This window comes from Podarcis cretensis, assembly GCF_951804945.1.
Source record: "Podarcis cretensis genome assembly, chromosome: 4".
Classification (NCBI taxonomy): domain Eukaryota; kingdom Metazoa; phylum Chordata; class Lepidosauria; order Squamata; family Lacertidae; genus Podarcis; species Podarcis cretensis.
Genome location: NC_137173.1, coordinates 5,565,959 through 5,580,386, shown reverse-complemented (window position 1 = coordinate 5,580,386; position 14,428 = coordinate 5,565,959). Strand labels below are relative to the sequence as shown.

General features: G+C 50.3%; 2 protein-coding genes across 5 annotated transcripts in view; both read left to right on the top strand.

The window, feature by feature from the left end:
* Positions 1-14,428, top strand: part of LOC307214995 (secreted frizzled-related protein 2-like) — a 187,868-nt gene that overhangs the window by 52,739 nt on the left and 120,701 nt on the right. The window lies entirely within an intron of this gene.
* On the top strand, positions 3,432-13,323 carry IL18BP (interleukin 18 binding protein). 4 transcript variants are annotated; one of them, XM_079973192.1, is made up of 6 exons: positions 3,811-4,021; positions 5,704-5,766; positions 7,984-8,046; positions 9,015-9,144; positions 11,153-11,382; positions 12,967-13,081. In XM_079973192.1, the coding sequence occupies exons 1-5, from the start codon at positions 3,820-3,822 to the stop codon at positions 11,355-11,357; spliced, it is 663 nt and encodes a 220-aa protein (XP_079829318.1). In that variant the 5' UTR covers positions 3,811-3,819; the 3' UTR covers positions 11,358-11,382; positions 12,967-13,081. The 4 variants fall into 4 exon arrangements, with proteins under 4 accessions (XP_079829320.1, XP_079829317.1, XP_079829318.1 ...); XM_079973194.1 differs by lacking the exons at positions 3,811-4,021; positions 11,153-11,382 and adding an exon at positions 3,432-3,519 and having other exon boundaries at positions 12,967-13,323; XM_079973191.1 differs by lacking the exon at positions 11,153-11,382 and having other exon boundaries at positions 3,810-4,021; positions 12,967-13,323.

Below are 14,428 nucleotides of genomic sequence, written 5' to 3'. Positions count from 1 at the left end.
CAAGTTTATACAAAATACAAAAACAAAAAGAGTAACAAACAAAAGAAAAAAAATACAAAAGTACAAAGCTCAAAAACAATTAAAAACACATAAAATTTCAATTGCTTACTTTTCTTTATCTTTTTTCTCAGACCTCCTCACCCTCCCCTCTCTGTATTCCAATTCAAGTTGTTAACTCAGCAAGTCCCCACACCTACTTCTCACCACTGTCTTGGGAGACAACGAAGGAGTGCACCTTCAGGGGGTCAAGTCAAATCATTGGGGAGTTATAGCACCTGCTGTGGCTGTAGTAGAAACTGAAAAGCGAGAGACATGTTTGGTTGCAGCTGGGGCAGATGAAGGTGTCCAGTTTCACTAAGGCAGACGCACCAGGGCATTCCATCTCTCTGTGCTCCTCCCAATGGCCATTCCTCCTCTGGTCACTGCTAGATTCACACCATTTGAATGGCAATGCCCATCAACTTTTTTGGGGGGACGGCCCCCTCAAATATTTTATGGGGGGGAGAAAACCCCTTGACTCCTAGGGTTGGCAGGTGGGAATCTGAACAGTTACCCAGAGTCAGTGCAGGGAACTCCAGCTCCAGGTCAGTTGTGGACTTAAGGGCTTTATTTCGGACAAAAGCACTTTCTGCAGTCCGGAGCTCAAGAATGAAACCAGAACTCCTGGCAAGGAGGGCAGTGAGTGAGAAAGGGCTTATCTAAAGAAAACAGAAAGCCTTTGCACCAGAAGCTCACGTGGCGCTAAATCTAAAGGTAAAGGTAAAGATACCCCTGCCCATACGGGCCAGTCTTGACAGACTCTGGGGTTGTGCGCCCATCTCACTCAAGAGGCCGGGGGCCAGTGCTGTCCGGAGACACTTCCGGGTCACGTGGCCAGCGTGACATCGCTGCTCTGGCGAGCCAGAGCCGCACACGGAAACGCCGTTTACCTTCCCGCTGGTAAGCGGTCCCTATTTATCTACTTGCACCCGGAGGTGCTTTCGAACTGCTAGGTTGGCAGGCGCTGGGACCGAGCAGCGGGAGCGCACCCCGCCGCAGGGATTCGAACCGCCGACCTTTCGATTGGCAAGTCCTAGGCGCTGAGGCTTTAACCCACAGCGCCACCTGCGTCCCCTTGGCGCTAAATCTAGCTCAGCACAAAAGTTGAGAAAGAGCCAGCGTTCTTTCCCACCAGACATCACATTCATTCTGAGCTTGTGCAGGGTTTTCCCCCCTACACCACCTAGGGCTGAGATTTTTCAGATTATTAGTGTAATCTGTGTCTTCAAATGGGTTTCCCATGACTTAGCAATGCCAGCGGAAATGTAAAGCAAAACTGAGAGGCGCAGAAGTGGTGTTGCGCTGCCGCTTCCAGGAAAGGGGGAAGTCCAAGTTGGCTTTTGAAGGATCAGCAATCCACAAAATGTTCCTGGAAGTCCTTGAAAGAACGAACATCAGGTTTGTCTGGTCCTTTTTTGACTTACTGGTGCATCGTGGGGGTTTTGGGATACTGGGCAGACAGGGGCATCAGGCAGGCCCCCAGCTGGCTCCAGCCACCGGCCAGCAGCCGGGCGATCACCAGTCTCCCTTGGAACAGCATCAAACAGTGACACAAGCCTCAGACACGTTTAGAGGCCGTGCACGCTCTATCAGCAGAGTGAACAAATCTTTGCACTGTGGAAGAGGCGGACAGAGCCATGTGTAAGCAGTATTTACAAGCGTTTATTCAGCATAGTTCAGGAACAAAGGAAAGAACATGTCTGCTTCCCTTCGTCTCCAGCAAAACAGCAACAACAAACGCTATATACAAACGGAAGTTCCCAGCAGACTGTGCTGGAAATAAACAGGCAGGTGACACACAACAGTCATGCCTGCACCCTTTTAAGGTGGAATGGAACTATATCCTAACAGGGGGCAGAGAGGCTGGAACGCAGACATGCTGCGCTGACCCCTGAAGCACCCACCTCTGCAACCCACTTGCTTCTCCATGCAAGGATACCTTTTCCCCCAACTCTCTTTCAGCCCTCTTTTTGAGTGGAGACATTGAGAAAGGGCAAGCCTGGATGTTACATATTTACAGAAACAGACGAAACTCACAAAACAGTAGAAAACAAACTGGACTTCGGAAAAGGGCAACTGAAATGATCCAGACAGGGTTTTCCTCCCCACCCTCTCAGGTGGGCGCCATTGCCAGTCTAAGAGAACAAGGGAGGCATTCAGGGAGAGTTTTGGCACCGCTTTCTCTTGAAGAATAGCACTGGAATCCCAGGGACTGCCCTGCGAAGAAAGGTTGCAGCATTTGGGACTTTTTGGTTTTGAGTAAGGTTACCAGACGTTCCCGTTTCCTGGCGACAGTCCCCGGATTTACAAATCAGTCCCCTGACAAAATCTATCTATTTAATAGGAAGTTGAAAAGTGTCCCCGGATTCATTGAAAAAACAAACTGGTAATTTTAGTTTAGAGAAGAGGCACATGATAGGAAGTTGGCAAATTATGCATGGAATGGAGAGAGAGGTTGGAGAAAATCTTTCCCCCCTCTCTTGTGGACCACCAGAACTTGTGGACATCCCAAGAAGCCAAATGTTCGAAGATTCAGGGCAGAGGAAAGAGAGGACTTTTTCACGCATGGAACTCCCTCCCACAGGCGACAACCTAGGCCACCAAATTGGACGGTCTTAAAGAAATTCACAGAGGAAATTAATAATAATAATAATAATAATAATAATAATAATAATAATAATAATAATTCATTATTTATACCCCGCCCATCTGGCTGGGTTTCCCCAGCCACTCTGGGCAGCTTCCAACCGAATATTAAAAACAACACAGTGTCAGACATTAAAAACTTCCCTAAACAGCTCCTAGCCTGGAGGGCTCTGCTCTGCCTCGCCAGTCAGAGGCAGCGATGCTTCCGCATGCCAGTTCCCAGAAATCACGGGAGGGCCAGGTGCTCTCGTGCTCATGTTCTGCTGGGAAAGGGACAAACCACGTCTTACGAGAAGTTGTCAGGTTTCCTGGAAGTATTAAAGAGTTTTTAGTTAAAAACAGGTGCTGCAGATCTTATGGGTACCTCTAGGCCATGCATAGGTAGGCAAACTAAGGCCCAGGGGACAGATCTAGCCCAATCGCCTTCTCAATCCAGCCCATGGACAGTCCAGGAATCAGCATGTTTTTACATGAGTAGAATGTGTCCTTTTATTTAAAATGCATCTCTGGGTTATTTGTGGGGCATAGGAATTTGTTCATTTCCCCCTCCAAAAAAATATAGTCCGGCCCCCCACAAGGTCTGAGGGACAGTGGACCGGCCCCTGCTGAAAAAGTTTGCTGACCCCTGCTCTAAACCATGCTTAAAAAACAATTTAAAATATTTGGTGAAGAATGTGGCATTTTGTTTTGCTTTGTTTCGGCTGCTGGGGGCATGTGGGTGGGAGGCAGGGCTTTCCTTTGTGACTCAGGAACCAGATGTATAAAGCTCTTCCTTCTTCCTCCGCTCCGACACCCCCCTTTCGAAGAGGACGAAGAGGATGTCTTCAGCCACAGGTAGGGAGCCAGCCACCTCCACCGCCTCTGCCAAGGCTTCTTAGCCACACTCTCTGCAGCCTCAGTGGCGCCATCTGCGCCCACACAGATGTGCCCCTTCAGTGGCACCGGAAAGAGGGAGGAAGCAGCTGCAGGTCCAAGGGGAACTTTCTAAGTCTGTACACTTCAAACTGAGGCTGCGCACCTTCAAAGCCCAACTTCCCTGAAGAATCCTGGGAACTGTGGTTTGCAAAGGGGGCTGGGAACTGTAGTTCTGTGAGGGAAACCAAGCCTTGTGAGGAACAGTAGAGGGAGCTGGGGATGCTGAGCCTGGAATGGAGGAGACGGAGAGGAGGCAGGAGAGACATCTTCAGACGCCTTCCAGGGGGAAGATGGAGCAAGCTAGATTTCTGCTGCTCCAGAGGGAGGGATCAGAACCAAGGGATCCAAATGGCAAGGAAGGAGATTCCAACTCAGCAGCAGGAAGCAACTTCTAACAGGAAGAGATGTTCAGCAGTGGGAGGTGGGTCTCGGTCAGGGATTCTTGAGCTGTTCGTTCCTGCAGACCCTCCAAGCGTCCTTATTTTCCAGGGACGTCCCTGATTTAGAGAAGCTGTCCTGGTTTCTGATTTCATCCCAGAGTGTCCCACTTTTCCTTAGGGTGTCTCTATTTTCATTGGAGGAATGTTGGAAGGTATGGAGTTATCTGACTCCCGAGCCATCTGAAGGCAATCCTGTATAGGGAAGGGTTTTTTAAAATGTTTTAATGTGTTTTTATATATGTTGGAGGCTGCCCAGAGTGTCTGGGGTAACCCAGTAAGATGTGCAGGTATGAACAGTAAAATCATCCTTCTCTATTTTCATCAGGGAAATGTTAGAGGGTATGTTCCTGCATTGCGGTCCCTTACAATTTTGTTCTATGGGGGCATTTGTGAACGGCCATTTTCAACATGGTGTAGTAGCGATAAAGATAATGATTTGTCCATTCATTTTATGCCGGCATTTACTCGTTTATTCATTCCTTGCACTTCCACCTTGCCTTTCTGCCAAGGTGCTACACAAAGTTAAAATGCACACATCCATGAATGGCTGGAGGACGTACAGCTGGCCCAGTGGTGGCCTTGGGGACAGTGTGACGGGGGATACCCTGGGCTCCTCTTGGCCTGATCGCCCCCCTTTGAGGGAGAGGAAGGAATCCCTTGCTGGGAACTAAGCGCTTGGTCACTTTTCGCATTTTATTACGTCTTAGGACCTCTGGCACTCATGCTTTGCTTTTGTTTTGCATTTGCCGTATGTCACCTTGAGACCTTTGTGGTTGTTGTTGTTGTTGTTTAGTCGTTTCTGCCTCTTCGTGACCCCCTGGATCAGAGCATGCCAGGCACTCCTGTCTTCCACTGCCTCCCGCAGTTTGGTCAAACTCATGCTGGTAGCTTCGAGAACACTGTCCCACCATCTCGTCCTCTGTCGTCCCCTTCTCCTTGTGCCCTCCCATCTTTCCCAACATCAGGGTCTCTTCTCATGAGGTGGCCAAAGTATTGGAGCCTCAGCTTCAGGATCTGTCCTTCCAGTGAGCACTCAGGGCTGATTTCCTTCAGAATGGAGAGGTTTGATCTTCTTGCAGTCCATGGGATTCTCTAGAGTCTCCTCCAGCACCAGAATTCAAAAGCATCAATTCTTTGGCGATCAGCCTTCTTTATGGTCCAGCTCTCACTTCCATACATCACTACGGGGAAAACTATAGCTTTAACTATACGGACCTTTGTTGGCAAGGTGATGTCTCTGCTTTTTAGGATGCTGTCTAGGTTTGTCATTGCTGACCTCTGTGGTACAAGGAGGCTAACGGGCAAAGGAATGGAAAGAAGCAGATCTTTGCAGGCAGGCATTTTAGATGCCTCAAAGCAGCACTTTTGCTGCTCAGCCCCAACCTGTGCTCCAGCCACTGCCATTCGGCAACCAGGCACATGGCTAGACCACCTCCTTTCTCTCTTAACCTGTCAAAGCCATCTAAGCTAGTGGCCACTGCAGCATCCTGCAGCAGGCAGTTCCCAAGGTTCACAACGTGCAAAGGAGCGCTTTGCACCTTGTGAGCTGGGGAGAGGTTCCCTTGGGGTCCGGGGGCTCCGGGGCCAAGCAATGAGCTGGTTGAGACTCTTGCTGGCTGCCCATGCTAACTGTCTCTCTCTCTCTCCCCCCCTCTATTTCCAGGCCTCCGCCCCCAGGCAGGCTGCCTGCTCTTGGCCCTGATCTGCAGCGGCGCCTCCTTCCAAGGTAAGGCAAAGCGGCCAGTGGGAGGAGATAACCCTCTAACAACACCCCCTTCCCTTTAAAAAAACCCCATTGGCCTTTTAAAAGTGAGTGATTAGCAGTCAGGGATCAGCTGCCCCACAGTGTTCACAGCCAGACCTTTCCAGAGGGTCTCCATCACCTTTGGCAACATCTTGGTCTGGAAACCCAGCCTGGTGAGGAACGGTTGAAGGAGTTGGGCATGTTTAGCCTGGAGAAGAATGACAGGCGATGTGATAGCTGTCCCAGACATCTGAAGGCAGCCCTGTTTAGGGAAGCCTTTAATGTTTAACAGACTATTGTATTTCAATGTTTTGTTGGAAGCCGCCCAGAGTGGCTGGGGAAACCAGATGGGAGGGGTAGAAATAATAAATTATTATTATTATTATTATTATCAGGAAGAATTTTCTGGTGGTAAAAGCTGTTCAAATGTGGAGCGGACTCCCTTGGAAGGTGGTGGACTCTCCTTCACTGGAGAGTTTAAAGCAGAGGTGGGGGGGGGTGTATGGATCTGCCAGGGATTCTTTAGCTGAGATTCCTGCCTTGCAAGACTGGATGACCCTTGGGAGCCCCTTCCAACCCTACAATTCTTTTTTTTTTTTAATATTTTTATTAAATTTTCACATTTTATAAAGACAAACATACACACACAGAGACAAAGACAACACATATAAAAATTTCATAACCTTACTTTCCTAACCCCAGTTCTTGACCTCCCCCCATCCCCCCTTCATACATCCTAGTTCAGTTACATTAACTCAGCAAATTCAAATCTCTCATCCATTGCGTATTATTACTATATCTATATATCTATGTTTTTTTTTTAAAAAAAAAAAACCATTTACTTGGCCAGATTTTACTTATCCAATTTTCTTATAAAACATTAAAGCCTTTTCTAAGGTCGTCTCGAGTTCCTTCCACGAATTTCCCTTTAATCTTAAAAATAGGTCATAATAATCAAACACAAAAGTCATAAAGATTTAAAAACAAATTCTCCTTTCCCCCCCCCCCAGCCCCGGTTTCTGTCCCTTCCAAATGTCCCCCCATCCATAACAACAGTTTTTAGCCTGGGTTCCTCACATCTGAGGCCTTTAAGTCCTTGTCAGTCTCTCTTTGCCGATCTTGTTGGTAACCCTCCTCATTGGTCCTCAGGTTTCGGGGAAATTTCAGCTCAGTCTCATCAGAATTTCTTCCATCCAAAGTACTTGACACCAGCTGCTGCAGAAGATCAACCAGTCCATACTCAGTCCAACCCTACAATTCTACCCAGAACAAAGAGCCCGTTGGCTCTTTGGCAGGGCTGAGGCAGGGGCCTAATCCACAGACTCCAGAGCCAACAGCGGGTGCGACACCAGAGCATGGAACTCTGAAACAGATGTTAAATGCAAAGGGAGAGGCAAGCAGAAACAGTCTGCAAATCCCTGAGCAGACTGTTCCGCAGGCTTTCGTGGCACAGGGCTTGCCAGCGCTTGGGAACCAGAGAGTAAGGGGCAGTGGTGGTCTACCAAGATGCTCAGGAGTCATAGAATCATAGAATCATAGAGTTGGAAGAGACCACAAGGGCCATCGAGTCCAACCCCCTGCTAAGCAGGAAACACCATCAGAGCACTCCTGACATATGGTTGTCAAGCCTCTGCTTAAAGACCTCCAAAGAAGGAGACTCCACCACACTCCTTGGCAGCAAATTCCACTGTCAAACAGCTCTTACTGTCAGGAAGTTCTTCCTAATGTTTAGGTGGAATCTTCTTTCTTGTAGTTTGGAGCCATTGCTCCGTGTCCGCTTCTCTGGAGCAGCAGAAAACAACCTTTCTCCCTCCTCTATGTGACATCCTTTTATATATTTGAACATGGCTATCATATCACCCCTTAACCTCCTCTTCTCCAGGCTAAACATGCCCAGCTCCCTTAGCCGTTCCTCATAAGGCATCGTTTCCAGGCCTTTGACCATTTTGGTTGCCCTCCTCTGGACACGTTCCATATGATGTCCATATGATGCCTTCAAGGGGTGTGTGGCCTGAATGCCTTTGCACTTTTTGGAAAGCCTTCTCTTTTTTGCAACACAATAAGCAGGTCAAGCCGTGCTTCTCCATCTGAAACTCCACACCAGTCATATCGGGAAGGTTAGGAGGTCATCCGTCTGCACCAGAAGAAAAGGCTTACCAAGGGTCCCAGGGCACCTCTTCAAGAATTTTCTCTTTTCAGATGCAGCCGCAAATGTGCAGCCACACATTTCTTCTGACCTTGTCGTGCAGAAACCTTCCTGTGGTAAGTCCCGCCCGCTTTGCACAAGCAAGTCAGACCAGCTTGAGAGGGGTGCTGGGGGTCCGAAGGAACTATTGGTCCATGGAGGGACGATAGCCAATGAAGCCTAGCTTTGGGAACCTTCCCCCCCCCCGAACATGAAGGTTGCCCCTCCAAGAGCCACCAGGAGCAGCTGGAGTCGTCCTTAGTATAGAGCGCAAGACTTGTCAGGAAGAATCGGTCAGCCTCTCCTTGGAGAACTCCCAATATTTAGATGCAGAAGGATTAAAGCCCCTACAGGGAATTATTTCTTTGCACAAGGAATATTGCCTCAAATTCAGCAAAGCAGCAAGCTCGTGGGTACCCAATGAAGCTGGATGTTGGGAGACTCAGGGGAGAGAGAAGAAAGGACTTCTTTATGAAGCACGTAGTTAAACTGTGGAACTCCCTGCCACAGGAGGCAGTGATGGCCACCAACTTGAATGGCTTTAAAGCAGGATTAGATGAACTTATGGAGGAGGAGAGGGCTATTGATGGCTCCTAGTCAGGCTGGCTTTGCTCTGGCTCCCCTGCAGGGGGCATCAATGCTTCTGAAGGAGGAGAGGGGGTTCTTGTGTTCGAATCCTGTCTGTGTGTTTCCCATCAGGGCACCTGGTTGGCCACTGTGAGAAGAGGATGCTGGAACAGATGGGCTGTTGGCCTGATCCAGCACCCTCTTATATATTTGCCCACACCTGGGCAGCCATTTGGAACTTGTATTCCAGAGGGTGGGGGAAGCTGGGAGAGCCTGCTAGCCCCCCCCCCCCAATTTAAAGGAGACTGAAGTTCCTTGAATACTGCAACAGAATTTAAACTGCACCCCAGTAATTTCACGCGCCATGTGCCTGGTCCTCCAGAACCACTCCCTCCAAAGGGGTGGCCATTTGGCCTTCCTTTCGGACCCTGCCGGGTGACTCCGTGTGGTCTCTTCTCCTCCTCCTCCTCCTCTTCAGGAAAACAGATCCACATCCCATGCGAGGGCTACACAGATTACGAAGACAGTGGCATCATGTACTGGCTGGCCAACGGCCAGTTCGTGTCGGAATTGTACCCAGGTGGAGAAGTGAGCGAGGGGCACACTGAGTGAGTAAACCCTGTGGCTTCCAGGGGACCCGGCAGTTGGTCCATTTCACTGCAAGGGGTTGGGCTAGATGGACCTTGGGATTCCCCCCCCCCAAAAAAAAAACCCCTGCAGTTCTATGGTTCTGAAATGCCAGAGCACCTGCCTTGCATGCAGAAGGTGCCAGGTTCTGTCCCCAGTGGCAGCCCCTCTAGAGAGAGCTGGAAACCCCTTCCCTTCTGACCCCATGAAGAGCGACTGCTGCTGGTCAGAGGAGCTCAATGGAGCAGCTGGCTGACTCCCCTCGAAGGCAGCCTCTCATGGACGGAAAGTAGGGGAAATGGTCTTCCATGGTTTCCCCATGAACCCAACTCTCGGGGCCACAAGGAGGAGATGCTTTGCTTGGGGCCCAGCATTTCCATGTGGCATCTGCAGCAGCCTGCAGCTTTCGGAGGACCTGCCTCTGCTGTTACACCTGGCCACCTTCAAGGTGGTCCAATTATTAACGGCTACCAGCCAAAATGAAGGGACGCGGGTGGCGCTGTGGGTTAAACCACAGAGCCTAGGACTTGCCGATCAGAAGGTCGCGGTTCGAATCCCCGCGACGGGGTGAGCTCCCATTGCTCCTGCCAACCTAGCAGTTCGAAAACATGTCAAAGTGCAATTAGATAAATAGGTACCGCTCCAGCGGGAAGGTAAACGGTGTTTCCGTGCGCTGCTCTCGTTCGCCAGAAGCGGCTTAGTCATGCTGGCCACATGACCCGGAAGCTGTACGTCGGCTCCCTTGGCCAATAAAGCGAGATGAGCGCCGCAACCCCAGAGTTGGCCATGATGGGACCTAATGGTCAAGGGTCCCTTTACCTTTACCAGCCACAATGGCTATTGCTCTGTCTACAAAGCTGGAGGCAGCGATACTTCTGGGCACTAGTTGTTGGAAACTACGGGAAGGGCGTGGCTCTTGGGCTCAGATCCTGCTCGCTGGCTTCCCACGGACATCTGCTCGGCCACTTTGAGAACAAAGGATTGGGCTAGGTGGCCCACTGGCCTCACTCTGCAGACTCTCCTTATGTTCTTAGGTGTATATGAAGCCCATAATAACTTGGGACCAGTTACTTGCAAGATCACCTTACCCCACATAGAATCAGAGTTGGGACCCCCAAGGGACATCTAGTCCAACCCCCAGCCATGCAGGAATCTCAACTAAAGCATCCAGGTGCCCGCTCGACTGCATCGATCTGTGGAACTGGCAGTGTTACAGGTGTACATTATACCTGTTCTGCATTTGTAAGAAATCAGTCTTCTAGTGTGCTAGCAGGGACGCAGGTGGCGCTGTGGGTTAAAGCCTCAGCGCCTAGGACTTGCCGATCGAAAGGTCGGCGGTTCGAATCCCTGCGGCGGGGTGCGCTCCCGCTGCTCGGTCCCAGCGCCTGCCAACCTAGCAGTTCGAAAGCACCTCCGGGTGCAAGTAGATAAATAGGGACCGCTTACCAGCGGGAAGGTAAACGGCGTTTCCGTGTGCGACTCTGGCTCGCCAGAGCAGCGATGTCACGCTGGCCACGTGACCCGGAAGTGTCTCCGGACAGCGCTGGCCCTCGGCCTCTTAAGTGAGATGGGCGCACAACCCCAGAGTCTGTCAAGACTGGCCCGTACGGGCAGGGGTACCTTTACCTTTTTAGTGTGCTAGCACCTGCACTCTGGAACCTCCTATTGATGCCAGGCAGAGATGTGCTCTTTTGGGCCTCTGCAGAAAACATTTTTGTTTAGAGACGTCCACCCAGAATGTTTGGAACGCCCATGTGTTTTTTAGGTCATTGCTGGCTTCAAACTTTTCCCAACAATTTAAAGTTTTTGCTAATAATCCCGCCGTGTTGCTCTTTTTGTCAGCCTCTGAGGCTTTTCCAGAACCAAGCAGTGTATAAATTTCATGCAACACTAAATAAAGGCACATACTTTCCCCTTCTCGTTCTCTCCCAAGGTCCGCTGTTCCCCCTTCCAACTTATTTTCTGCCTTCTTTCTCTTCCCCACCCCAGGGAGAAAGCCAAGGGCGTAGGCCTGTCCCTGAAAAGGGAGCTGATCATCAACACCTTCACAAAGAAGATACAGAACACAAAATTTGAATGCATCATCCTCGATCCAGCAGGCGCAGCGCGAAAGGCTGTCACATGGAAGCTGAAAAAGCGTTTCAGGAATCAGCCTGGCAAAGTCCCAGAGCAGATCGACAGCAGCAGCGCCTAAGGACTTCGGAGCAAGAGCTTTGGAGGTAAACAGGCAGCTCCCCTAAACTCTCTGCACCTTCCAATTCCTTGTGTGCAAGAATTGTGAGCGCGAGGCCTTGCCTAGAAGAGGAAGGACTGGACCTGTGAAGCACCATTTCTCTCCAAGCGGAAGAACCGTGTGGCAGCAAGGAGAATGCATTCTGCAAAAGTGTTTACTGGGCACTCACAGCAACCCTGTCCCCAGGCTTTCCAGCTGTAAAGGTCTTTAAGCAGATCGCCATCTGTCAGGGATACTTTAGCTGAGATTCCTGCATTCCTGGGGCTAGGACTAGATGGCCCCTGGCAGTCCCTTCCCACTCTACAATTCTAAATGCAAAACAGGTTTGGTCATCTTGTTAAGGTGGCAGCAGCTCAGGGTCCCCCTTCGCCCTGTGACTCAAAAACGGCAAGGCCCCACCTTTGTGCCTGTTTATGGGAAATTCTGAGAGATGCTCTCCAGCAAAGAGGCAGCTGCAATTGTTGGCAGTCCCAGGTGGGGTAGCAGGGCTTTCTCTGACAAGATATGAGCCAGTTACGCCAGCACTGAGTTGATCTTGCATTCCTCTGACGCTCTGCATTGTACTGACACAGGCCTACAGCCTGACATTGTGGCCTCATTATTTCCCCCCCAAATATACATCACTTGTTAAAAAAAATGCCCACAAAGTGGCTTGCATGCATTTCTGTGTCGTGTGTGTGTGTGTGTGTGTGTGTGTGTGTGTGTGAGAGAGAGAGAGAGAGAGAGAGAGAGAGAGAGAGAGAGAGAGAGAGAATTGTAGTGTTGGAAGGCACCCAATGGATCATTTAAGCCCCTGCAACCTATTTTTCTTCCTTTATGTATACAGTGGTACCTTGGTTCCCAAACAGCTTGGCTCCCAAACGCTGCAAACTCGTAAGTAAGTCTTCCGGTTTGCTAACGTTTTTCGGAAGCTGAACGTCCGACACAGCTTCCGATTGAGTGCAGGAAGCTCCTGCAGCCAATTGAAAGTGGCACCTTGCTCTTCAAACAGTTTCATGAGTCGAACGGACTCCCGGAACAGATTAAGTTTGAGAACCAAGGTATTACAGTGGTGCCTCGCAAGACGAAAAGAATCCGTTCCGCGAGTCTCTTCGTCTTGCGGTTTTTTCGTCTTGCGAAGCAACCCTATTAGCGGCTTAGCGCTATTAGAGGCTTAGCGGCTTTTAGCGGCTTAGAAAAAGGGGGGGAAAGCAAAAAAAATCGCAAGACTCGCAAGATGTTTTCGTCTTGCGAAGCAAGCCCATAGGGAAATTTGTCTTGCAAAGCGCCTCGAAAAATGGAAAACCCTTTCGTCTAGTGGGTTTTTCATCTTGCGAGGCATTCATCTTGCGGGGCACCACTGTACTGTACAGTGGTATAATAGCCAGGCTTCCCCAACCTGGTGCCCTCCAGACGTTTTGAACTACAACTCCCACCAGCCCCATGTTGGGGGAAAGCTTGCTTTGTAGGTACAGGAGAAATCGCCTCCTCCCTACATCTGAGGAGGTGGGCTCAGGCCTGTGACATCTTGTGCTACATACAGTAGCTGCTCTGAAAACCAACCCTCTTTCTGTATTTCGCGGTTCCGCAGGGACACAAGAGGCAGGAGGGCAGTGGTGCGGCACAGCAGCCGAGGGATTGGAGAAGAGCAAGCGTCGTGGCTGCTGGGTGACCAGTTTCCGGTTGCTTCTGCTCTCCGTTGGGTCACGCAAGCTCTCTCTCTGCTCCAGGCAGTACCTCCTCTGCCACCTCCAGCCACCCATTCCCGAGGAAGAAAGGAGACCTCATTCCTCAAGGAAGAAGGAAAACAAATGGGACATTGAGGGCATGGGAAAGGTAGCAAAATTCCTGGAGGATTTTAAACCTGACCTATATAGCTCCAAGCAGTATGTAGAACTGTGTTAAATAAAAGCTAGAGGTATCCTCTTTAAGTTCCAGCTTGAAGAAGTGGACTGCTGCCGCTGGTTTTTCCTGCTGCCTTCGTCGTCTCGCCTCCACTCCCAGGAGGAGCCTGAAATACGACGCTTTTAAGTAGCTTCGCATCCCAAGCTCCTTCTCCTGGTGGAGGATGTGCTCCATCACTGAGCTAAGGTCCTCTTTGGACAACAGATATGCACGGGCTTAATTCCTATATGAAATGCTCTTCTCACTGGCTTCCAGTTTGGGGGCCGGGCCCATCACACAGGGCTAGTTTGGTCTGAGAAAGATGTAAGAGTCGGGGACAAGGGAGCCCCATGTTCTCCCTTGCACCAAGATCCTCCTCCGAGGTCTTGCTCCTGCAAAACTGGGCAGCGCCTTCCCTGGAAAGAGGCCCTGCCTTTGGACAACAAAACAGACAGGTGGTGGTAGGTGTACCTGTCTCAGGTGTTTGTGTCTATTTCAGCCTGACTTCGGGGTGGACAACCTGGATGAGGCAAGGAATAGAGAGAATGCAACCCTCTTGGCTCTCAGCAACTTTAAGAGGCCACAAAATCCTCCTGGACCACTCGCCTGGGGAGGGGTGGCAAAGGGCTCTGTCCCACTGCCCCTGGTGGTGGGGGCAGAGACAGCTCTGCTCTTGTGAGGGGCAGTGCACTGTGCTATAGGGCCTTGCAGAGTCCCGTCCTGGCTCATGTGCTTTTTGAATACCCTCGTATAGCTGCCTGGAGAGGCTGGTTAGGTCAACCACCTGATGACCCACAACTCTGCTTCTGCTTTCCTTCTGCCATCAGGTCTGGCTGGGCCTTCTACGAAGGACTGCCTCAGAGGAGCAAGGGAGAAGGGTGAATTAACAGAAACTAAACCTTGAGAAGGGACACTGGTCTGGAGAGGCAAGGTGTACTTTTTCTTGATAAAAACATATAGAGTCCTGATGGATCAGGCCAGGGATCTATCCTCCAATGTCCCTCTGGGGCCAACAAAGTCCGCCTAGGAAAGCAATAGGACCTTCACCCTTTTGGGGCCTTTTGCATCCCACCATTTGACCGTCAGGCAGTGATTGAGAACATTACGGGAAGTTGGGCTAGACCCTTCCACCTCCAGAATTCTATTTTAAAACGTACCTAAAGCTGACT

Excerpts from the sequence above, each read along its gene's own strand:
- IL18BP (XM_079973191.1), top strand. The coding sequence starts at position 3,820 with ATGCTGAGCCTGGAATGGAGGAGACGGAGAGGAGGCAGGAGAGACATC. Across the intron at positions 8,047-9,014 it reads CGTGCAGAAACCTTCCTGTG|GAAAACAGATCCACATCCCA; the intron begins GTAAGTCCCGCC and ends CCTCCTCTTCAG. Across the intron at positions 9,145-12,966 it reads GTGAGCGAGGGGCACACTGA|GGACACAAGAGGCAGGAGGG; the intron begins GTGAGTAAACCC and ends GCGGTTCCGCAG.